Raw genomic sequence first — 24,357 nt, forward strand, 5'->3', positions numbered from 1 at the left:
AGGGGCGGCTTAACATTTTTTGGGGCCTTAGGTAAGTCATAAAAATGAGTTTTTTAGTTTAAAAAATAAAAAAGTTAATAAATTCAAAATTAAACCATAAATTTGTTTCTTACCTTTTCAAATGTAAAATTACTAATTAAACTTTTGTATTCAAGTTTACCCAATAAATTAGTTTGGATAGATAAAATTGCTAAACCGTCCATAAAGTGAATCCAAGATGGATGAAAGGAGAACATAAATATCAGGTTATCCAAAATTTCTGCCGCCTGCAGAAAAGTTTTTAATGGTGAGCATTCAATATCCACTTTTTTTCTGTGTTGTGGTCCACTTGAGCTTTGGTTCTGCTTCATGTTTTTTCTGATATTCTAAAATGGGATGAAGAAACGGATCAACGGAATAGATATAACACGTATAATAATGTGGACCCCACAAAGCTCAGGGCTGCAGGAATCCCTAAAGTGGTCTACACGCAATCCGCGTCTATTGTGAGAATAATGAATTTAGAAGTGCATAGTACTCTAGCGGTGTCATAGTTAATAAATAGGCACTCCTAGATTGTTAATATAGCATATTTAAACTCCATCCAAACTGTCTAAATTAGGTGATCCATTCTAGATAGGCTAAATTATATTTTAAAAAAAAAATCCATTGATTTAACTATTCTATCTTCCAATTAGTGGAAATTTGTATGTTGAATTCAAATAATTTGTTTAGTGTACAAGAATCAACCAGTTTGGAGATCCAGCCATTGCGTGTTTTTGTTTTTATTTTTCATGAACCATATAAACTGGGACCCACTTTTATATCTGTTTAATTTAATTTAAAAATATTCAAAGATTGCATTTTGTCAGTGCATGTGTATAGATTACCTAACGCTGTCAGATTATTAAAAGCCCGTTCGTATAATATAGGGCCTTAGTAATTAGGGGCCTCATGCGATTGCCTCACTTGCATACCCCTTCGAGCCGCCCCTGCCCAATAATTCGGTGTATGAATGGGCGGGGAAAAGCATATACACGAACGGTTGTATGCATGCGCCGTACACCGGATTGGTAGGAAATTGTAATTTTATATTACTATAAAATGAGTACCTGTCACGGTTTCAAAGGTGACTTCTATTGTAAATATTTTTCATTTTTGAAAAAATATTTTTCTTGGAATGGGTTGTTTGTCTGTACGAGTGAATCAGAAGCCACAACCCACAAGCGGTCAAGGGTTCGAAAACAATTAGGTGGTGAAATCTCACTAAGGCGTGAGTGTGTGGTGGTGTGTGCGTCGTGTGCTAAAAAAAAAAAAAAAACCCACAAGCGCGGGCATTGTGCACGAGCTTCAGACTGTTCATCTGACGGGGCCACGTGGATGTTCAGAAAATCACGCACGTTGGACAATCCAATCCATCCGATAGATGACTTTTGGGATTGTTTGGAGCCTTTACCTTTGACCATTCATTTGCAATCCTCACAAGTAATGCTATCGAGTGGTTAGGATTGTTGGGTGGGCGAGAATTTTGGATGATGGCAGATGTCTGGTGGGCCTAGCCAGATGAACGGCTGGATCACATGCATATATGTTTGCTCATGATATATTACGAAATTGGATTGCGTACTAAGTTAAGTTCAAAATTCATGTAAATTATGACAGGTTATATAAAAATTTGAAATTTCAAGATTAAAATAATTTTTTTCGCAAAGTGAAGGAATTCTGATATAATATTTTAGAATATCATCTGAACTTTCAGAAAAATAACTTTTTGAATATTTTCATTTATGTAATTTTATTAATTCATTTAAATTTCTAATTTATGAATTCATTTAAATGAAACATCTTAAATAGATTTATATTAATCAAAAGTGGGTCCCACCATGTGAACTAGCAAGATTTAAAAAATAATAATTTTCATTTATGTGATTTTAGAAAATTCTAATCTAAATAAAACTATTGGTTTACGGAATCATTTTTACTGCATCAAGGTGAGCGATCCTAATTTGTTTCCCTTCCACAAGTTAAAATAGATTAATTGTTTTATATGTTGTATACTTATCCTGAAGTAGTTATCATTTACTCTTATTTGATTTAGATAAATGTGTAGTTTTTATATTAATACAGTAATAATTCGATTAATGTGTTAATATAATCAATTATCCGAGTTAATGTATTGATGCAACATATATGCTGAATTACTAATTGGACATGAATTGAATGATATATTGATATTACTGGATAATATGAAACTATGTTGATTCAAATATGAAAATTAAAATGATCTATACAATACATGATTCACGATTACTTGATACGTGCATATATCAATTGCATGCACAACATGTGCTGAATTCCTAAGGGATCTCCGTAGATAGTATATTGATATAGAGAGGGTCACCGATACTTTCATCCACAAGATGGACCAAAGAAAGCCTGATCGGAAGCGGAAGTCATTAAGACCGTCAGAACCTTAAAACAAGCATATCTCGCAAACCGAAATGAGTTACTCAACGTACCGTATATGATTTTGGGGTAGGACGAGCTACTTTAGCCAACCAACCCTACTATGCCATGTTGCCCACGCCAAATTTGCGATATTCCATTAGATAGGCGGTTGAATTATCTGTTTATTTTCGTTTTTACTATTTTTAATAAGTTTTGGTTTGATTGTAACTTTTCATCCATTGGGTTTTAAGAGTTGTGTACAACATGAAAGTGCTTAGAATAATATGAGAATAATGTGGTCAAGTCAAATAGGACACTTACTATAAATAATAAATTTACTATTTATAGTAAGTTATGAATTTTAGGGAGTTTTAGTTCTAGTTTAATTCATAAACTTCTTCCAAGTCTTGGTATTCCTATTTAAATGGTCGTAGACTCGATTATTTCTTTTATCAATATCATCGACAAATTTATTTTAAATATTTTAGAATTATTTCTATTTCTTTTCTTCGTTGATTTAAGAAGTTTCTGTGAGGAGTCTAAAGAAGCTCTGTAGATTCGGAGTAGTTATCCTTAAGGAAGAGGGTGATCGACCTCATCACATTCATCCCTATATCATATACCTGGTAGAATCGTTACTAGAAACTCACTATACTAGTGGAAGCCTACTGAAGGAGTAGATGCAGGCCTTGCCTTTGCCTACCACATGATAGAAGCATACAAATGGGCAAATGCAGTTCACGGGTTTTCAACTCAAGCAAGTAGACGAATTCTCACTTGATGTATTCATGCATTGCATAATATTTTTATTTTTATTGGTATTCTATTCTAATTTGATATGAAGAACCATGTCGGGGACTTCTCACTAGGCCTGGTCAGCTTACCCTGTATTGATATAAAATCGTACAGATGTGATTAAGGGTGAGTCAGTGGCTCAAGAACAAGAGTACATGGTCGAGCTGAAAATGACTTAAGGGACATGTGACCCTACTTGACAGAGGAAAAAGCTGCTGATCTGGACTAGTCATGATTATCACTTTAATTATATTTGATGTTTTTTAAATTATTAATTATTTCTTTCAAGTTGTTGAACAAAATTTATTTAATTGTATAAGACTCTGACTAAGAGGATTATGGTTTCACTAGTTTGTGAGAGTTTTGTTTTTTGTTTTTTGTTTTTTGGTTTTTGTTTTTTTTTTGTTAGCTTGTTAGTACACACCCATGTCAGTACACATACTCCATGTTAGCCACCCCCACTAGGTATCTCCACTCAATCTGTTGAGCTATGGATCTGGGTGTTACTACCATGTGAGTTTGTGTAAGCATATTCAATAGTTTAATAACACTGGGTACATAGGTCATGAGATGGAGCATACGCAGAGTATCCAAATTTTGGTACGTGACGTAAAGCAACGATGACTTTCCGATGCTAATGGATGAAATTATCAACGCCATCAACAGGCCAGCTGTGTCCGCTAGGTCAGGAGTGTTCAATTGTTGGATTATTCCGATGCATTGTTAAATGGTACAATGACTTTAGCCTTTGATTTTGATTCATTTCTCAATTATCCAAGCCGTTTATATGATGGGCCTCACCTTGGATGGGGGACAGCAGAAACATAATCTCTTTGATTGAATATTTAAATTGGTTGGCCTGGTTTCACGATCCTAACCGTCTGAACATTGGACCTTTGCCTTTTGAACTTGAATGTGTATCTTTCCAAACAATCCATTGGCAAGTCAGCTTTGAAATGGTTCAGAGCATTAGACTCACGGAGTTCTCACTCTATAAGCCATCCATGGTGGGCCCGGCGCTGGAAAATAGCAAGCGGTTGTAAGAAAGAGAGGAAATAATCCAATGCATTATAATACTGATGATATCCGGGCCCATTGCCCGTTAGTGAGATGTGGGGACCACCCAAATGTGTTCCTAACTCGGGCAGCAAGTGGGCTGTGATCATCATTACATAGCTGAATCATGACCATCCATGCATGAAGTGATCTGTATTGTTGGCTCTTAATTAACACATTTCCTTTGGATGGTGCAGCGCCCTAAACTCCATCTTAATTTTATCGGTTTTGCCAGCTCATTTTTTAGAGTGTTCGCCTAATAATGAACCAGATTTAAATCTCAAGTGGGCCACACCACGGAAATGGTGGTGAGAAGGCTCACCATTAAAAAACTTCCAAGGGCCCACGGTAGTGTTTATTTGTCATCCAACCTATTGATAAGGTCACATAGACAAGGATAAAGGAAAACACAAACACAGCTTGTTCGAAAACCTTTGTGCCCCCGAAAACTTAATGGTGAGCATTCATTCACCATGTTTTAATGGTGTGGTGATGTAGAGCAGGTCGCGGACAGTTACATGGCCAAGATGGATCAGAAAAGGCCCAGTCGACGATAGAAGTGATCCAGACCATCGAACCTTAAATCGGGCGTATCTTGCAATCCGGAATGAGTTATCTGACGTAAAATATATGATTTTGGGGTAGAACGAGCTACTGAAGCCAACCAACCCCGCTATGCCGGGTTGCGCAGCCTGGAATTGTAAAAAACCCCTAGATCGATGGTCGTTTCCCCATTTTAATTTCGTTTTTACTATAAATAGTAAGTTTTAGTTTGATTATAACTCTTCATCCGTCGGGCTTTAGGAGTTGCGCCCAACGTGAAAAGAGCTTTGAATAATTAGGAGAACGGTTTGGTGAAGCCAAATAGGACACTTACTATTTTTGGCCGAAAACTTTGCACACTAGTAGACATCACGACCGTCTATAAATAATAAGTTTACTATTTATAGGAAGTCGCGGATTCCAAGAGTTTGAGTTGTAGTTTGATTCTAATTTCTTTTCCATTGCTTGGTACCCCTATTTAAAGGGTTGTGAACTCATTTTTATTCATCAATTAATCAATTTCGAATTTATTAGAATTTATTTCTATTTTTTGTTTTCTTTCCTCGTGGATTCGAGAAGTCTCTGTGAGGAGTCCAGAGAAGCTCCGTGGATTCGGAGTAGTTATCCTCATCACGTTCATCCCTGCTTCATGTGGTCCACCTGATATTTGGATTTGTTTCATTTTTCGGCTTATGCCCTCAAATGAGCAGGTAAAATGGATGGAGAGCATGAATAAATAGCACATGCATCAAGGTGGGTCCACAATCATGGGCTGACTGAAAAGCGTTTATTACCTCCAACTAACCTGATCTGTTCGGCTGCATTTGCTGGAGGCCGATTGGTGGGTGAACCCAACTCCACACATCTAGGTACACTATGATGTTTCTTAGAAATCCACCGTGTCCATCCATTTTAATAACATTGTTTCAAGGTGCCTGGTTTACTTGAGTTTTGGATCTTCATTATATTTGGGCCCACCAATTAAAATCAGCTGAAAAAAATAGGTGGATGGGTTGGATTCTTAAAAACATCATGGTGGGCCACATAACAATGGGTGCGGTTTCAATGGTGGGCATTCAATACTACTGTTTTAAGTCGTGTGGCCCACTTCAGTGTTGGATTTATGTCATATTTGCGCCCACCTTCTAAAATGAGATGTATAAAATAGTGACAGGGTGGATTTCTAAAAAAACATTACGGTGGATTTCCCAACATGGTACATCCATTCATCAAAATTAGAGCGCACTCTTTACAACCACCATGGTTTAAGTTAATTTTCATAAGTTAAAAAACAATAAAAAAGTAACTTAAAAAAAGTTACTTTATTTAATAAATTATTTATTTAAGTTGATTAACTAAACTAATTTAGAAAAAGTAATTTATTAACTTACATAAGTTTAAAAAAGCTATTTATTTGGTGTTATCCAAATGGGACTTTTGAAACTGCTACGAAGACTTGAGTTCTGTAAAATAAGCTGAGCTAAGGTTTGGTCCGGCTTTGAAGATTGTTTTCCTTCCTTCGTAGGTCATTTCTAAGGCAACAACCTACAATAATTTAAAGGGTCGAGCATCCGTATCTCGACTTTGTATGTATGGTGTTGAAGAATTTCTCTAGCACTATCTACGTCTTACTATTTCTCTACAACTCTCCCTTTCTTATCTCTAATAATAGTTGTATTGTATACATTTATTTCTATCTCTTTTAAAACTTCTATATATTAATATCTATGTGCTTATATGAAACCTACACCAATCATTAGATACCACAAAAATTTAGGTCCATAACTTGCAAATATACCACAAAAATGTAGGCCCATAACTCAAAAATTCATACCCTCCATGATTCACGTGAATCATACTAATGGAAACAGTTTGGAAGGTGAGTATTGCCCTGTATACTATTTTCAATCATGTGGGCTACCTAAATTATAGACGGAGCTGATTTTTGGCACTCTACTTAACATGGGGTGATGTACCTGGTGGTTAGGGTGTATTTTGCATAAACATCATGGTGGGCTCACTCAAGCCACCGAACCCTGGAATGATAATTATATTAATTCATGATATAGCTTTTTGAAAAAACTTTCTGAAAGAAGGTATGAGATATAAATTTCATATTAACTAGGTAGTTATTTATTTATTTATTTATTTATTTTTAAATTCTCATATATATAGTCACATAGAGGGTGGGATGGGGCTCATGGTGGATTTCACCATAATGTGCATGTGAAATCCACAGTGATCATTAAGTGCATGTTGGAAATTTAGCCATTAGGCTAAAAAATAAAGCAGACATGTGATTTAGGCGTGCCATACAAGGATAAGTGGTGGGAGAGAGGATGCTACTCTTTATCTCTACAGAGCTCACTGTGATGTTTGTGTGAAATCTACTCCAACCATTAGTTGCCTCATAAACGATTAGTTGCCTCATAAAATGTAATGCATATATGGGTACAAAAAATTAGGCCCATATGTGATTTACGTGGGCCATGCTAAGTGAAACAAATTGGATAGTGAACGTCCCCATCACTGTTTCCACTCAGGTGGATCACCTGAATTATGGATTTGGCTGATTTTTTCGCGCCTACAGCTAAATTATCGCAATACAGCTTATGGCTGGAGTAGATTTCACATACACATCATCACGGACCCCACCCTCAGCCCTGCCGGTCTTGGTTTGACTGCCACGTGGATTGTGTACGTAGCCGGTCCTGAGGAGCATTGTGACAACGCTTGCATGGAGTGGATTCTATGTGGAGCACACCATGATGAATGTGTTTTATCCACCCGGTCCATCCGTTTTTCCAGGTCATTTATAGGCATGAGACCAAAATCGAGGCATATCCAAATCTCAACTGGACCACACCACAGAAAACAGTGGGAAATGTGGCATCTACCGTTGAAACATTTCTAAGGCCTACAGTGATGTTTATATGTCATCGAACATGCCAGGCATGAAATGGAAACAGAAATAGCAGCTTGATCCAAAACTTCTGTGGCGCCTATGATGTTTTCAATGGTAGGATTTCGATTCCTACTAATTTGGTATGGTGTGGTCCACTTGAGATTTGGATATACCTAAATGTTCGTCTCGTGCCTTAAAATAAGCTGAAAAAATGCATAGAACAAAGATAAACTGCGTGCGTCACGGTGGGCTCCTTAGGGCGTGTTTGGGCAGTGGGATTAGAGGGGATTAGGTGGGATGGGATTCATGGTCCTGTGCCAATTTCACTCCATGTTTGGGAAGAACGGAAAAGCTTGGAATTAGATTAGATGGAATTGCATTGGGTCCCATGCCAATTTCATTCAATTTTAGCCAGTTGTGTAGGTCCCACCATGATGTGTGGGCTATATCCACACCGTCCGCCCAATTTTTGAGATTATTTTAGAGCATGGGCCAAAAAATCAGGTAAATCTAAAGCTCAAGTGGACCCCACCATAGAAAGTAACGGGGATTGAATACTTACCATTGAAAACTTCTTTGAGGCCACATAAGTTTTGGATCTGCCTCATTTTAAGTCCATGCCATAAAATGAGGTTACAAAACAAATGAACAGTTTAGATATAACACACGTGTGTTATTCTCATTAATTTGAAATGATGGTGGGTATATCCATTCAACGTACCACCGTATTACCAACAAAGCATGAAATTAATCTTATCCCATGGCAAGAAAAGGGTAGTTTCCGCCTAAGGACAGAATTGAGAACTAAATCTACGAGTCATCCAGTAGGGTGGGCCCACTATTATGAATTTGTAAAATCCACTCCAAACCATCGGATAAGTGACCCAATTTTAGGTCTCAAGTGGAGAAACTAACTCCATCCAATGGTGTACTCGTGCGGGTGTTTGTGCATTGGGTACTCATAGGACTTTATTTGTATGAAAATGTATTCATATTTGCGCCTTTTCCCTTTGTAACAAAAATACATGGGTGGTTGATTGCTCACACCTATTGGGTTTAAATCCAACGGACTAAAATTTTTTGAAATGTTGCTTAATGCACCACTTTGGAGTTTATATAAAGACTTCCATTTCATTTTAAAAAATCATGATTTTTTTTTTTTTTTTTTTAAATTTTTTGCTCTTATGAAAATTTTCTATTCCTTTTCCATTTTACGAGTTTTGGTTCCGAAGTTCATCGCCGAGTTAACTTAACACTTATGGATTAAACTGTAAGTGGTTCAAACTCGCGTATAGTGAGTACACCATCGAGATCAGGCTATAGTTGTTATATTATAAATGTCAATTGCTCTGAAAATGGACGCAGAGATGGCTGTAATGAGATCGGTCACCGTCTTCCTCAAGAGAATAATTACTCAAAATCCACAGAGCTTCTTTAGAATCCTCATAGAGATTCCTCAAATGCATGAGAAAAAATAGAAAAAATGAAAATAAATTCTAATAAATTCAAAAATAAAGTGATTGATAATAAAACGAATTTACAATCCTTTAAATAGTGATAACTAACCTAAGAATAAGTTTCATAATCAAACTCAAACTCAAACTCCCTAAAAAACGTGTATTACTATAAATAGTAAACTTACTTTTTATAGATGGTCATGATTTCTACTTGACTTCGTGATTTTCGGCAAAAAATAGTAAGTGTCCAATTTGACTTAACCAAATTGTTCTCGTAATTTTTCTAAGCCCTTTTTATGTTGTTCACAACTTCTAAACCTCAAAGGATCAAAAGTTATTATCGAACTAAATTTATTATAAATAGTAAATATGAAATTAAAATGAACTTTCGACCGCCAATCTGATGGAATATCGCAAATTCGACATGGGCAACCTGGCATAGTGGGTTGGCCAGCTAAAGTAGCTTCTCTTACTCCAAAAGAATATATGGTACGTCGAATAATTCGTTCTAGTTTGCGAGATACACCCACTTTAGAGTTCTGACAATCCTAATCACTTCCACCTTCGATCGGGCCTTCTCGCCGTGAAAGTGTCTGCGACCCTCTCTACATCAGAAACTTGTTGCACTTGACATGCTATTCAAGGGGAGCAAATTTGATTTCAAGCTGAGTGACTCATGTCACGCTTTGACTCAACTCTATAAATCTTCTATGTAAAATTTTATTTTCTTTTTTGTTTTCAATTTTAAATAGATATATTTAATTCAACCAAATATTCCAACAATATCATAGTTTAAAGCTCGTGGAGTTGACTCCAAACTCAACTGAGTTAACTGGACTCATTAAAAAATCAACCCAAGTCAGCCAGAAACTTTTTATTGAGTCTCACTTGTTTGAGTTTTTTAAAACTTGTCGAGTCCAATAGTGGACTCGGTCGAGTTGACATGATTCACACTGAGTAAAGTCGAATCACTGGCTAGTCAACTCCTTCAACAGAAGCAAGGTTCTTAACTGATGGAATACTAATGCACTTGCAATTTTCTTTGGATACTTGTATTATTTAATAATGAAAAACATTTAATACTATCTTAATTTAAGATTCAACTGAGTCTTAGAGTCATCCCGACCCAGCAGGACATCAGGGCGAGTCGAGTTTCAGCATTTTGAACTATGACACATACATACTGCCTGATAAGATTCATTCAACATCCAAATAAAAGATATGAACAAAGATTCATAGTAGTGAGAGGATAACTTGAAGAAATGCATCCACAGCTTAGAAAAGTCGATCAGCCCTGTCTTTCTCCAATGATCTCTTGCAAAAATGGTTGAGTGGGCAGAGGTAAGCGTTTTGCAGGAGTAGACCAGCTCGAATTGTTCGACATGTCACATTGGCCTTCCATTGTTATTCCCATAGACCCTCTTGACATATAGTCGCTCAGGGAGTTGGTTAAGTCATTGAATTGCCACAAAGTTAAGTACCTAGGTGATGTAGAGTGGGTCGCGGACAGTTTCATGGCCAAGATGGATCAGAAAAGGCCCGGTCGACGACAGAAGTGATCCGGACCATCGGACCTTAGATCGGGCGTATCTTGCAATCCGGAATGAGTTAGCTGACGTAAAATATATGATTTTGGGGTAGAACGAGCTACTTTAGCCAACCAACCTTGCTACACTGGGTTGTGCAACCCGGAATTGCGAAAAACCCCTTGATTGACGGTCGTTTCCCGAATTGCGATAAATAGTAAGTTTTAGTTTGATTATAACTCTTCATCCGTTGGGCTTTAGGAGTTACGCCCAACGTGAAAAGAGCTTAGAATAATTAGGGGAACGGTTTGGTGAAGCCAAATAGGACACTTACTATTTTTGGCCGAAAACCTTGCGCACTAGTAGACATTACGACCGTCTATAAATAGTAAGTCGCGGATTCTAAGAGTTTGAGTTGTAGTTTGATTATGATTTCTTTCTCATGGCTTGATACCCTTATTTAAAAGGTTGTGAACTCGTTTTTAATCATTCATCAATCAATTTTGAATTTATTAGAATTTATTTCTATTTTCTACTTTCTTTCCTCGTGGATTCGAGAAGTCTCTGTGAGGAGTCCAAAGAAGTTCCGTGGATTCGGAATAGTTATCCTCTTGAGGAAGACGGTGCTCGACCTCACGTCCTCTCCTGCGTCAGTTTGGTATCAAAGCGAGGTTTCTCCTCGGATTGATGGCTTCTAACGACGGGTCGGGCAACAATCCCATGGGCGGTGCTCCAGGGAATTTACCTTTAATGGCGGCAGCTTTCGAAGTAGCGCAACGAGGGAATCAGCAAGCCATGCAAGGGTTGCAGGCTTCCATCGATCGCATAGCGGATCTCTTGGTGGAAAACCTAAGGCAACTCCATGTTCCTGGTGGCAATCCGCCACCCCCAATTAACCGCCCTGATCGCAAGATAGTACTGGCAGTGCATCCAAGGGTCATTCCTGAGGAAGGGGGCTCCAGTGAGGAGGAAATCGACGACATAATCTTCCAACACCCCAGACATGGCGGTGATCGAGTAGATCGAATGGATCGAGAATTCAAAATGAGGGTTGATATTCCTAGCTTCAATGGCCAACTACACATTGAGAATTTTCTCGATTGGCTTTCTGAAGTTGAGCGATTTTTTGACTATATGGACATTTCTGAAGCAAAGAAGGTCAAGCTTGTGGCTTACAAGTTGAAAGGAGGAGCTTTAGCTTGGTGGGAACAACTGTAACTCGCGTGAACCAGGCAGACGAAAGCACCAATCCGCACCTGGCAGCGGATGAAGCAGCTACTACGTACTCGATTCCTCCCTAACGATTATGATCAGGTATTATTCCAACAATACCAAAATTGTCGACAGGGTAGTCGATCGGTGAGAGAATACGCAGAAGAATTTTACCGCCTGGCGGCGCGTAATGATTTGGTCGAGACTGAATCGCAGCAAGTAGCTGGATTTAACGGTGGATTGCGTATGGCTATCCAGGATCGGGTCCAGATGTAGTCCGTTTGGACGATGAATGATGCGATCAAGTTGGCTACTCGGGCAAAAGCGCAACTTAAACATCCTAACACACAGACATATCCTACTGCAAGCATCCCTGTGGCAGGTCTGCCCCAGGGAACTACACAGCCTAAGGGGAAGGAGCCCGTAGGAGCACGCACTCAACCTCCTACTTTTGAGAACCGAGATTAGGGAAGCGGGCAAGCTAGACCCCAAAGGGGCGTATCGACTACTGCTGGTCCAAGTAGAATCCCGAACCCCTATGCTCGGCCAAGGCCCGATAACTGCTATCGTTGTGGCCAACCGGGCCACCTATCAAATACTTGTCCCCAGCGAAAAGTGGCAAACCTCGCCATCAATGATGGTAGTGCTGATAATGCTTATGAAGGTCCAGATATTAAAGAACAGGAGCATACTACCGAGGACGAGGCAGATGATTCAGGTTGGATTCAGCAAGATCATGGCGAGTCGCTCGTCGTGAGGCGACTATTATATACGCCAAGAAAAGAAGTACATCCACAGCGGCATAACATCTTCCGCACTAGGTATACAGTGAATCGAAAGGTTTGTGACGTGATCATTGACAGTGGGAGCAGCGAGAACATCGTCTCCAAGGTTATGGTGGAAAAACTGCAATTGAAAACGGAGCGTCATCCCTCTCCATATACAATCAGTTGGATCAAAAAGGTCAGCGAAACAAAGGTAACTGAACGGTGCACCATTTCCTTTTCAATTAGCAAACATTATAAGGATGAAGTAGTATGCGATGTAGTTGACATGGAAGCATGTCACATACTACTCGGTCGTCCCTGGCAATCTGACCGCGATGCCACTCATAAAGGGCAAGATAATATATATATCTTCGTCAAGGACGGCCGGAAGACTATATTGGCCCCTATAGATCCAGAGGGACCACCTGAGACTTCGAAAGTGGAGGGTCGTTTTCTCTTAACCATACGGGACTTCGTGGAAGAATCAAAGGAAACAGGACAGACTTATGCATTAATTGTAAAAGGGGAAGAACTCGAGCCTACCAACATCCCTGAACGACTAAGGCCCCTGCTACATGAATTCAAAGAAATCTGGCCCGATGACCTTCCCGATGGGTTACCCCCCATGCGGGATATCCAACACCATATCGACTTTGTCCCTGGGTCCAGTTTACCGAATCATCCTCATTATCGAATGAGTCCGAATGAGTGCGAGATTCTGCAGGGACAAGTAGAGGAGTTGATCCGTAAGGGTCTTATTCGAGAGAGCATGAGTCCATGTGCTGTACCAGCTCTATTAACTCCAAAGAAAGATGGGAGTTGGCGCATGTGTGTCGACAGCCGAGCCATCAATAAAATCACCATAAAATACAGGTTTTCTATACCACGGTTGGACGATATGCTGGACATGCTAGAGGGTGCAAAAATATTCTCTAAATTGGACCTAAGGAGCGGCTACCATCAGATTCGAATACGGTCGGGTGATGAGTGGAAAACAACCTTTAAGACCAAGGAAGGATTATACGAATGGATGGTCATGCCCTTCGGGCTTTCGAATGCGCCTAGCACATTTATGAGATTGATGAACCAAGTTCTGAAACCTTTCATTGGGCGGTTCGTTGTGGTTTACTTCGATGATATTTTGATATACAGTCAAGACGAAACCACCCATATGGAACACCTCAAAAAGGTCCTTCAAGTGCTCACTAAAAATAAACTGTACCTCAATTTAAAAAAGTGCAGCTTCATGACTGATAACCTATTGTTTCTGGGTTTTGTCGTCACATCCACGGGCATTCGGGTGGATGAGGAAAAGGTGAAGGCAATCAGAGAATGGCCGGTTCCTACAAATATTCACGAAGTGCGAAGTTTTCATGGACTGACGATATTCTATCGTCGGTTCGTGAAAAATTTCAGTACCATTGTATCACCAATCACAGATTGCATGAAGAAAGAGCAGTTTCAGTGGACTGACGAAGCCGACAGGAGCTTTGCCGAAATCAAGTGCAGACTATCCACGACCCCGGTTCTTGTACTTCCCAACTTCGACACACTGTTTGAAGTCGAATGTGATGCCTCATATGTCGGAATTGGGGGAGTTTTGTCTCAAGAAGGTAGGCCGGTAGCCTTCTACAGCAAGAAACTTAGCGATGCACGTAAGAAGTGGTCTACATATGAGATCGAGTTATACGCGGTGGTCTAGGCACTGCGGCACTGGCGACATTATTTAATTCAAAGGGAATTCATACTTTACACGGACCATCAAGCTCTCAAATTCATTAATAGTCAAGCTAACATTAACCGTGTGCATGCTAGATGGATCTCGTTTTTGAAGGAATTCACGTTCGTACTAAAACATAAGTCAGGGCAACAGAACAAGATAGCTAATGCACTGAGTCGCCGTGCAACTTTGTTAGTCACTATGAGCAATGGGGTTGTCGGGTTCGAGCGCCTCAAAGACATATATGTCGATGACGACGACTTCAAGGATGCATGGGTTAGATGCCAAGAAGGTCACCCCGGCGACTTACATATGCAAGACGGGTTCCTTTTCAAGGGAAATCGACTGTGCATCCCCCGAAGTTCTCTGAGGGAGCAAATTATTCAGGAGCTACATGGAGGTGGTCTCGGTGGACACCTTGTGTGAGACTAGACGCGAGCTCTTGTAGAAGAGTGGTATTACTGACCGCAATTGGTATGTGATGTGGAAAAAGTTATACAACGTTGTTATATTTGTCAGACCTCTAAGGGGCAATCTCATAATACAGGCCTTTACACTCTGTTACCCGTGCCTGACGGCCCTTGGGAGGATTTATCTATGAACTTCGTGCTTGGTCTCCCACGAACACAACGCGGCATGGATTCGGTGTTCGTGGTAGTAGATCGTTTCTTCAAGATGGCGTACTTTATTTCATGCAAGAAGACTCTCGATGCAACACACGTGGCGAATCTATTCTTCAGAGAAATTGTGCGGCTACATGGGATTCCTAAGACTATTACTTCTGACCGTGACACGAAGTTCATAAGCCACTTTTGGCGGACTTTGTGGACTCGATTCGATACACGACTTCAGTTCAGCAGCGCCTACCACCCACAGACTGATGGTCAAACTGAGATTGTGAATCGCATGTTGGGAAACCTCTTTCGATGTATTTCAGGAGAAAAACTGAAGCAGTGGGATTTGGCCTTATTTCAAGCGGAGTTTGCATTCAACAACATGGTGAACCGCTCGACAGGAAAATCCCCATTCCAGGTTATTTATGGACGAGTACCTCGCCACACACTAGACTTGGTCCCTCTACCCAAGTTTCCAGGCATGAGCATTGTAGCGGAACATATGGCTGACAAAATCATGGGCATTCATGCTGAATTACAAACCAAGCTACATGCCTCAAACGAAAAATACAAAGAGGAAGCCGACAAGCATCGGCGACAAAAAGTGTTCGAGGTGGGTGACCAAGTAATGGTCTATCTGCGCAAAGAACGATTTTCGACTGGAACGTACAACAAGTTGAAGAATAAAAAGATTGGACCGGTACCAATCATTCGAAAGATCAATGACAATGCTTATGTTGTTGATCTTCCAGATGACATGACAATCTCACGGACTTTCAACGTCGCGGACCTGACCGAGTATCATGAACCAGCGCAGGATGAGAACTCGAGGACGAGTTCTTTTGAAGTGGAGGGGACTGATGTAGAGCGGGTCGCGGACAGTTTCATGGCCAAGATGGATCAGAAAAGGCCCGGTCGACGACAGAAGTGATCCGGACCATCGGATCTTAGATCGGGCGTATCTCGCAATCCGGAATGAGTTAGCTGACGTAAAATATATAATTTTGGGGTAGAACGAGCTACTTTAGCCAACCAACCCTGCTATGCCAGGTTGCGCAGCCCAAAATTGCGAAAAACCCCTTGATTGACGGTCGTTTCCCTGTTTTAATTTCATTTTTACTATAAATAGTAAGTTTTAGTTTGATTATAACTCTTCATCCGTTGGGCTTTAGGAGTTGCGCCCAACGTGAAAAGAGTTTAGAATAATTAGGGGAACAGTTTGGTGAAGCCAAATAAGACACTATTTTTGGCCGAAAACCTTGCGCACTAGTAGACATCACGACCGTCTATAAATAGTAAGTTTACTATTTATAGTAAGTCGCGGATTCTAGGAGTTTGAGTTGTAGTTTGATTATGATTTCGTTCCCATGGCTTGATACCCTTATTTAAAAGGTTGTGAACTCGTTTTTAATCATTCATCAATCAATTTCAAATTTATTAGAATTTATTTCTATTTTCTGCTTTCTTTCCTTGTGGATTCGAGAAGTCTCTGTGAGGAGTCCAGAGAAGTTCCGTGGATTCGGAATAGTTATCCTCTTGAGGAAGACGGTGCTCGACCTCACGTCCTCCCCTGCATCACTAAGCCGCGATGTGACATTGCTTACTTCGACGTCGCCTGATAGCATGGCCACCACACGCGACATGGGCGGGCGTAGCACTGGAGATGTTTGAGTGCACAAAAGAGCTACTCCGATCATTCTTAGCGCTTCTCCGTTGTCAAATTCAGACAGTGTCGGATCGATCAATTCCAATGGACGGTTACCTTCGTGTAGAGTCCAAGCCTAAGAAATTATGGAATGATGAGGTATTATTAATACATTGAGTGAAAAAGTAATAATACATCGATCTTATGTCCACAAATCTATCATTGAAAGATAGCAAGTGATCACTTAGTAGAATGAATCATGAAGAAAATTCATTATTTGGTGATTGAAGCAATGCTACTTTATAGATGCGCATCTGCAAATGTGAAATACAAACACCCCACATGTGCCTATATCTCACATGTGTGCGAGATATGGACTGTTCATTAGGCACGTCCTGCAATGGATGTAGCCTACATGATTAGGTAGGTCACTTGTGCATTTAATTTAAACCATTAGCTATCTTTTGTGGTCCATCTGAAAAGTGGGCTGGCCTTATTTTTTGGCTAGGAAACAGTTTCCATGGAACCTACTTGATCGATGACCCGGCTCTTGCACACATAATCCCATGTCGGCACACATAGGATGCTTGTGTTTGGCCCATTTACATGTTGCATTCTTCTTAGGTTGTGTTTGGATGCACACATGAATTGAAATGCGGGCATCAATTTAACCAAAATGGCAAAATGACGAAAGTTAATTGATGCTTCCCAGAGTCTACATCCAGGAAGTAGCCCCTCAAATTGCAATTACAAATCTTTGTAGTCCAACTTGAAAGTAACACAATTGTGATTTCGTTCCCAAAACTTCAATATGGTGGGAAGGAAATTACTATTTCGTTATTTCCACTTTGTTTGATACATAATCGTGATTCCAATCAATAGTGCTCCAAACACAACCTCAGTGATCATCATTTGAATCATAACCAATGAAAGAAAATAGCAGGAACATGAAACACTGAGCAAGATAATGAATCTCGACAAACTGTGTGTGTGCCCATAACATGTGTATCCTAATGAAAGAATCGAGGGTATCCTAATGAAAGAATCGAATTACTAGCCTACAGACTCTTATTCCTATAAGGTGATTAAAATGTCGTACCCATCGAGGAGATATTTATATTGATCCAAGCTTGTATCTGTATTTGGCCTTCCACTAAGAATCTCAAGTGCGACGACTCCAAATCCAAACACGTCAGCCTTTTCTGTCAGATGCCCACGCAAGGCATACTCCGGTGCAAGAAACCCACTTCAAGAATACACACAAAAAACAACTCATAATGACCAAATTAGGATGTGTTCTGGATGCTCAATTGAATTAAATTGCAATAATCAGCTTATAAGAAATGATCAAAGTCGGATTGCCATTTTAAAGAGTCCTGTGATAACTTGAAGTCCTTTTCGAGTCGTGTAAGAGAGAGTAAGCATAAGCCCTTTACTGGTGGGCAAGGATCAAAAACCTCATCAGTCAGCTTGAGGTGTCTATAGCGCACTGTCCTAGGGAGGCAAATGGAGTGGCTGATGACTTAGCGCGTAGGGGTAGTAATGGCCAAGCCAATAGTCTGTTTTTCTCAACCTCGGACCTGCCGTAGATGACTAGAGGACTTCTATTTCATGATAGAGTGGGGCTGGGAAATCTAAGAGAGGTTTGATTCCTCAGTTTCCGTCAAGTCTATTTTTGTATTTAGTGTTCTCTCACAATAGGCGGGCCCTTCCCCTTTTTGTTGTTGGGCCTGCCCAAAGTCTTGTAAAGCCCTTTGTTATATGGAAAAAGGTAAAACAAAAACAAAAAACAAAAAACAAAAAAAAAAAAAAAAAACATAAGCTCTTTACTATTCAAGGCTTATTATAGAGGAAGACAATGATCTTCTCCTAATCTTTTTGCACATTCCTACATTAGGTGAGGCCCGGTGTTTTGTGTGGAGCCCACCTGAAAGTCTAGTTTGTACATTGTCTGTTCATATTAACAAAGATACAAAAAAAATAAAAATAAAAATAAAATAAAATAAATAGTGCCCTAAAGTGCAAATGATCAAAGTGGGACTCCCCTTACTCCATTCATAATGAGGTACTAGCCCCTTAATTGGAGCTGAAGTTGTTCCAGTTCCAACTTGAAATTCATGGAATTGCAATTTGGTGTTTACTCATCTTAAAACGCCATCCCACTTTGATCATTTCTTATAAATTGTTAGAATTTAGTTGAATTGAGCATCCAAACGGATCATTAAGTAAGAGATGTGAATGTAAACAATTGAGTGTTTCTTACAATGTCCCTGCAACCCATGTGCTGATGTGTGTCTTCTTAGCATCATATAGTTTGGCCAAACCAAAATCTGAAATCTTAGGATTGAGATCAACATCAAGCAAAATATTGCTGGCCTTGATATCTCTATGTACGATTCGGAGACTTGACTCCTCGTGAAGATAAGTGAGGCCTTGTGTTGTACCCATGCATATTCTGTAGCGGGTGGGCCAATTTAGATGCAACTTACTGTCTCCTGCAAGAAAATGACATGTTTGTACATTTCTTATATTTTCAAATTTGCCATTTTAATCCTTGATTAGGCAACCATGCATCTTGAATCTAGAAATTTGAAATCATTCCTACTGTCTATTTATTTGTGTGTGTTGGTCCACTTGATTAATAAGATTAGGATCATTCAAGTGGGAAATGGGGATTTCATCAATTTTTAGGCCATGTCGGGTCAGTTCAGATCAGGTCAGGTCAAGACCCGACCAAACTTTTCAGGCTTGGGCTTGCGCTTGCTGTGTTAATCCTATATTGGGTTGGGGCTAGGCTCAAGCCTTGGACATTTATTGTCGAGTCTGGCCCGGGCCTAGCTTGACCTGACCCAAACCCGGCCCATTGCCAGCCCTAACTAGCAATTCCCCCCACATGTGCGAAATTGCTAATGTGGAATGTATATGCGAGAATACAGTCTGTTCATCAAGTGGGACCGACCTTGCGTTTGCCATGGCCCAAAAAAAAAAGGCCGGTTCATTCATCAAGTGGGGAAAAGTGTATAACAAATGTGGATGTTGGTAATTTCTTTAATTGTCCATTTGTCTCATAGACATGTTGGGCTACCTAATGACCAGAATACCTGGATTTCGGCAGTTGCAGATTCATGTGGGGTCCACCAGATGAATGGCCTGGATGTCACACATACATGCTACATTGGCACGTGTGCTTACCCAAATCCTATCTCTAACCAATGGCCATCACATTCATCATTTTGGTCATAGCTCAGGAATATGGTTTTACAGAAATGGGAACATGTTTCGTACCGAAGAGTGCATGATCAAGACTCCCATTTTCAAGATACTCATAAACCAAAAGGCGCTTATCTCCATCAATGCAGCATCCGTACAACTTCACAAGGTTCCGGTGTTGCACCGCTGATATGGTAACAATCTCTGTTACAAACTAATGATTTCCATGATGAGATGCCACCGAGAGTTGCTTCGCAGCTACTATCCTTCCATCTGAAAGTGTGCCCTATAAAAATACCACAATTCAATAGAAGTAAATGAATACTCCAATATGTATTTATTTGTGTACATAGAGGGTACTAGGTAGGTGTACACGCGGTTGAACATTATTGCAGTATAAAATGAGCCTGAGTCACCACAGATAGAGTTATATAGAGGCCTGCTTGGATGTCCCTAAAATTTAGGATTTGTTCTTCTAGACATACCCTCAGCTCTCAATTGGGGCTTTGTTTTCCTCTGTCATTCACATTCATATTTACATTTACATTCATATGACACATTCATTTCAGATCACATAAGAAGAAAAGTTACCTTATAAACAACCCCAAATCCTCCCATTCCCAACTTATTTTCCAGACTGAAATCTCCGGTAGCAGTCCTCAGTTCGGAATAACTAAAAGTGTTTGGTTTGGTACCCATTTCTAGAAGCTCTGTGAATTCACATAAGTGAGCAGGTTAGGATCATATATCTAATTAAATTGACTACACAACTTATGTGCATGCTCACATCTTTTTCTTTTTCTTTTTTTCATGAACTTATTAGATAAAATTTGTATGATTTCCCAGTTGGAATTTCTATTCACTTAATTGATGATTTTCTTTATAAGTGGTGTGTTTGAATCTTGCAAACATTCATTGAATCAAGAAGAAAACTTTTTTTTTTTTTCTTTCTCCAAATAAACTTAGGGTACACCCAAGGTATTCATCTTCTAGGCTCTCCGAGGATCTTCCGTGCTTTCCAACTACTCTTCGGCATTCTTTCATTCTTTAACTACCCAAAATTTCATCCCATAGATGGTATCATGGCTATTTAATAAAAAAATTCATTATGTTTTGATCGGTATATAGTGACCATGTAAAAAGTCCAGAGTCCAGAGGCTCCACTTCTTCCACTTAGATTGAATCCTATGAATAACAACCTTTCTAATTGCTCTGCTCTCATGAATTATCAACCTAAGATATCCAAAATGATAATTAATTTTGGGTAATTGAATAACAATATTAACTAATTCCTTGCTTACACTCCTATTGTTACTAAAAATTCCATTCCATATTATTTTATTTTTAGTCGAATAAGTTTTAAAACCTTTAGATTTTAAAGCATGCTTGTATACGTCTAGCTTTGTGTTTACTCCCACCCTTGTCTCATCAATCAAAAGTAGCTAGGTCATCCATAAATGACATATACCACAGGACCTCTTCTTGTAATTGCCTAGCTGATTAACTCGTCCATACCTAATGCAAAAAAGACATTGACTCAATGTTGATGACTTCTTGTGTGATCCTATGCTAATTGGGAATTCACTCATCTCTCAGCTAATGGTCCTAACATTTGTTACTGTTCCCTCATACATGTCCTTAATTATATAAATATTTCCTTTTGAGATTACTTTCTTTCTTAACAACCCTTAGACCTTATCTTATGCTTTCTCTAAGTCGATAATAACCACATAAAGATCCTTCCTCCTCTCCCTCTATTTTTTTGTTAGCTAATGACTTAACTCTTTACTCAACCATTCTGTCCAAAGTTTCATAGTATGATGATTCATAAGTTTAATCCCATGACACTTTAACAACAAAAAAAAACCTTCAGATCTTTTATATCCATCTGAGGAAATTACAAGAGATTTGGGTGGGCCTCACAAAAAGGAGCGAAAGCCTCACCTATCCTATCAAACGAGCTCACAAATACTTACAAAGAAGGGAAGTTTAAAAAAAAATGAGACAGTTAATTACATCCGCCCAACCGAATTGCTCCTAATCCCACCTTATCAAGAAAGTAAGAGCCCTTAGCAAGAGGCGAAAGGTCAGCCACAAATATGAACTCGGTCTGGCCCGGGGTAGCGCTGCCAAACTTGGCCAGGCCGTTTGCCACTCCATTAGCCTCCCTCGGCGAGAAGGAGATCCTGAGGGAGGCCCGCCTTAATCCCATGACACTTAGTGCGACTCTATATGTCTAATTTAAGTGTGGCTATATATGTCTAATTTATTTTGTTAGTAGGTAGCATAACACTTTTCCTCCATTCTTTTCGCATTTTCGTCGATCTTATATGATCTCCAAATCTCTATCAGTATACAATATGGTCTAAAGGCCTTTCCTATCTTCATCTTTTTCGAAGCATCTTTTACTTCGGAGTCCTAATCATATGAAAGTATCTATGCTCTCTGAGCTCATTTGAGCTTATAATTTGATCTATCCATGTGCTCTCATTGTGGTCATCACTTCCAAGTTCTGAAAATAGCTCCTCAACCTTTCATTGATCTCATTGTACTTGCTCAGTGCTCTCTAGTCATTGTTTAAATAAAAAAAAAAAAAAAAAAAACAAGCATGGACTCCTGCCCACCGATATTCATTTAACATATAAAATTACAAGAATTCGAGAGGGCTGCAAACAAAAAGACAGCAGACCCCTCCTATCATATCACCCCTTGCCCTACTAAAGCTATATATATATATATATATATATATATATTCAACCTAACCACAGAGGCACGTGCTAGCATCCCAACACCAAAAGAGAGACCCCTATGAGCTGAAGAGCCTCAAGACCTTGATAAAACCCTTTCAGGAAGGTTGCGGATCGAACCGAGACCAACCTTATCTAGAAAAATTAAACCCTTGACTTGCTTGGGTAGAGATTCGAAGTGGTCCTAACGGGTCGTTTGCTAGGTCTCGCTTCCAATCTTCGCTAATCCATCAGCCGAACTAGTACCTTCACTGAGAGTATGATTGAATTGGAAGATTCCCAACCGTCTCAGTAGGGTGATCCTGTTGACCCATGGCCTCCATCTCCATGGGCAAGTAGTGGCTCCCATTAGGGTGTCCACTACCAGCTTTGAATCCGACTCCACTATAGTTTGGCTCATCCTTTTTGTTAGACTTAGCAGCATTCCATCATAAATTGCTCGTAATTCAGCTAGATTATTCGAGTCCACCCTATACCCTGCTGAGAAAGCGAAGATAAAAGATATATCTTCCTTTTTGCAAATGCCACCTCCGCCAAAAAGGCCAGGGTTACCCCTAGCTGACCCGTCAACGTTTATTTTGACCCAACCCGGGGAGGGGGTTCTCCATTTAATCACCATAGAGTCCGAACTGGAATGTGTGGGAGCTGAAATATTTGGAACGAACCTGTTTCTTGGGGAGCCTGGGAATCAGTTTCGAAATTGGGGATCGCCTGAGAAGCCCACCATTTAATTCTATTCACAGAGGCTCTGACGTTCATTACCACTTCGCCGAAATTTGCATCATTTCTAGCCCTCGAAATTTCCCAGAGAATAAGGAGGGGGAGGGAGGTTCTGACCTGACATGTAGCAGCACTAGGGGCATCTGCGTTTCTCTGTTGGAGGAGTCTGCCAAGGACAGATGTGTGAGCAACATGCAAGAAGCCGCATAACCCCTGAAAACGGTTCCATATGTGGGTTGCCATTTGACCATGAAGGAAAAGATGAGATAATGTCTCCCTTTGAGGCAGAGCGCTCCCATGCATCCAGCCGCAACAGCGGCATTTAGAGGCTAGAGAAATTCCTTTAAACTGCACTTTACTATCAACCGGGACTGCATTTTACAACAATCTCCAAGCGAAAAGCGAAATTTTCAGGGGTAAGTGATTGGGCCAGATCCATTCCCCCCATGGGGCATTGTTGTAATGTCTTCTGATGAGCATCTAAGCAGATTTAAGATTGAACTCCCCTGATCGATCAAAGGGCCATATGCATTCAGCTAGGTCGTCAGTAATGGCGAATCCCCTTCTAAAGATTTCGTCTATTATATCCTGAGGAAGGTATTCGAACAACCTGGATGGAGGAAGCGGACCTGAACAGCCAAGGAGATCCTTCACTTTCAGGTTTCTCAACGCAGGAGGGATCGACGTTACAGCGTGATGTCGTAATTGACCAAGACCGGTCCAATTGGTATTCCAGACGTTTGCTTCACCTGCACCTACCGTCCACTGTGCGTGATGCTGAATTGAGGGGAGAAAATACCTGATTTTTTTTCAAAATGGGGGGCAGTTGGATTGTACAATTGCGAAAGAGTCGCCTTGAAGATCTGCATCGTGCTTTGTTTTCATCAGCTTCACCCAAGGACCCTGACTTTTTCTATGTCGAACCGACCAAGCAAGCTTCATATGCAGAGCATTTAGAACTTCTTTTAAGTTCCTGATTCCTAGACCTCCCTCTTCCTTTGTCTTGGTCACTT

General features: G+C 40.0%; 1 protein-coding gene across 1 annotated transcript; it reads right to left on the reverse strand.

Annotated features, from left to right (window-relative positions):
* Positions 1 to 17,741: 17,741 nt before the first annotated feature.
* On the reverse strand, positions 17,742 to 23,587 carry LOC131219917 (probable LRR receptor-like serine/threonine-protein kinase At1g56140). Its single transcript, XM_058214903.1, has 7 exons — positions 23,290 to 23,587; positions 22,871 to 23,101; positions 20,469 to 20,587; positions 20,363 to 20,393; positions 19,953 to 20,081; positions 18,931 to 19,162; positions 17,742 to 17,913 (listed from the first exon to the last, which is right to left on the reverse strand). The coding sequence occupies exons 1-7, from the start codon at positions 23,585 to 23,587 to the stop codon at positions 17,742 to 17,744; spliced, it is 1,212 nt and encodes a 403-aa protein (XP_058070886.1).
* Between the last annotated feature and the right edge of the window lie 770 nt (positions 23,588 to 24,357).

Source organism: Magnolia sinica, chromosome 12 (genome assembly GCF_029962835.1).
Source record: "Magnolia sinica isolate HGM2019 chromosome 12, MsV1, whole genome shotgun sequence".
Taxonomy (NCBI): Eukaryota; Viridiplantae; Streptophyta; class Magnoliopsida; order Magnoliales; family Magnoliaceae; genus Magnolia; species Magnolia sinica.

Bases quoted from the DNA above. Each gene is read 5' to 3' on its own strand.
- LOC131219917 (XM_058214903.1), bottom strand. From the start codon at position 23,587: ATGGCAACCCACATATGGAACCGTTTTCAGGGGTTATGCGGCTTCTTG. The intron at 23,102-23,289 runs GTTCGTTCCAAA...CTTTCTCAGCAG, and splicing joins CCAGGCTCCCCAAGAAACAG to GGTATAGGGTGGACTCGAAT. The intron at 20,588-22,870 runs GTACTAGTTCGG...GTGAATTCACAG, and splicing joins CAATCATACTCTCAGTGAAG to AGCTTCTAGAAATGGGTACC.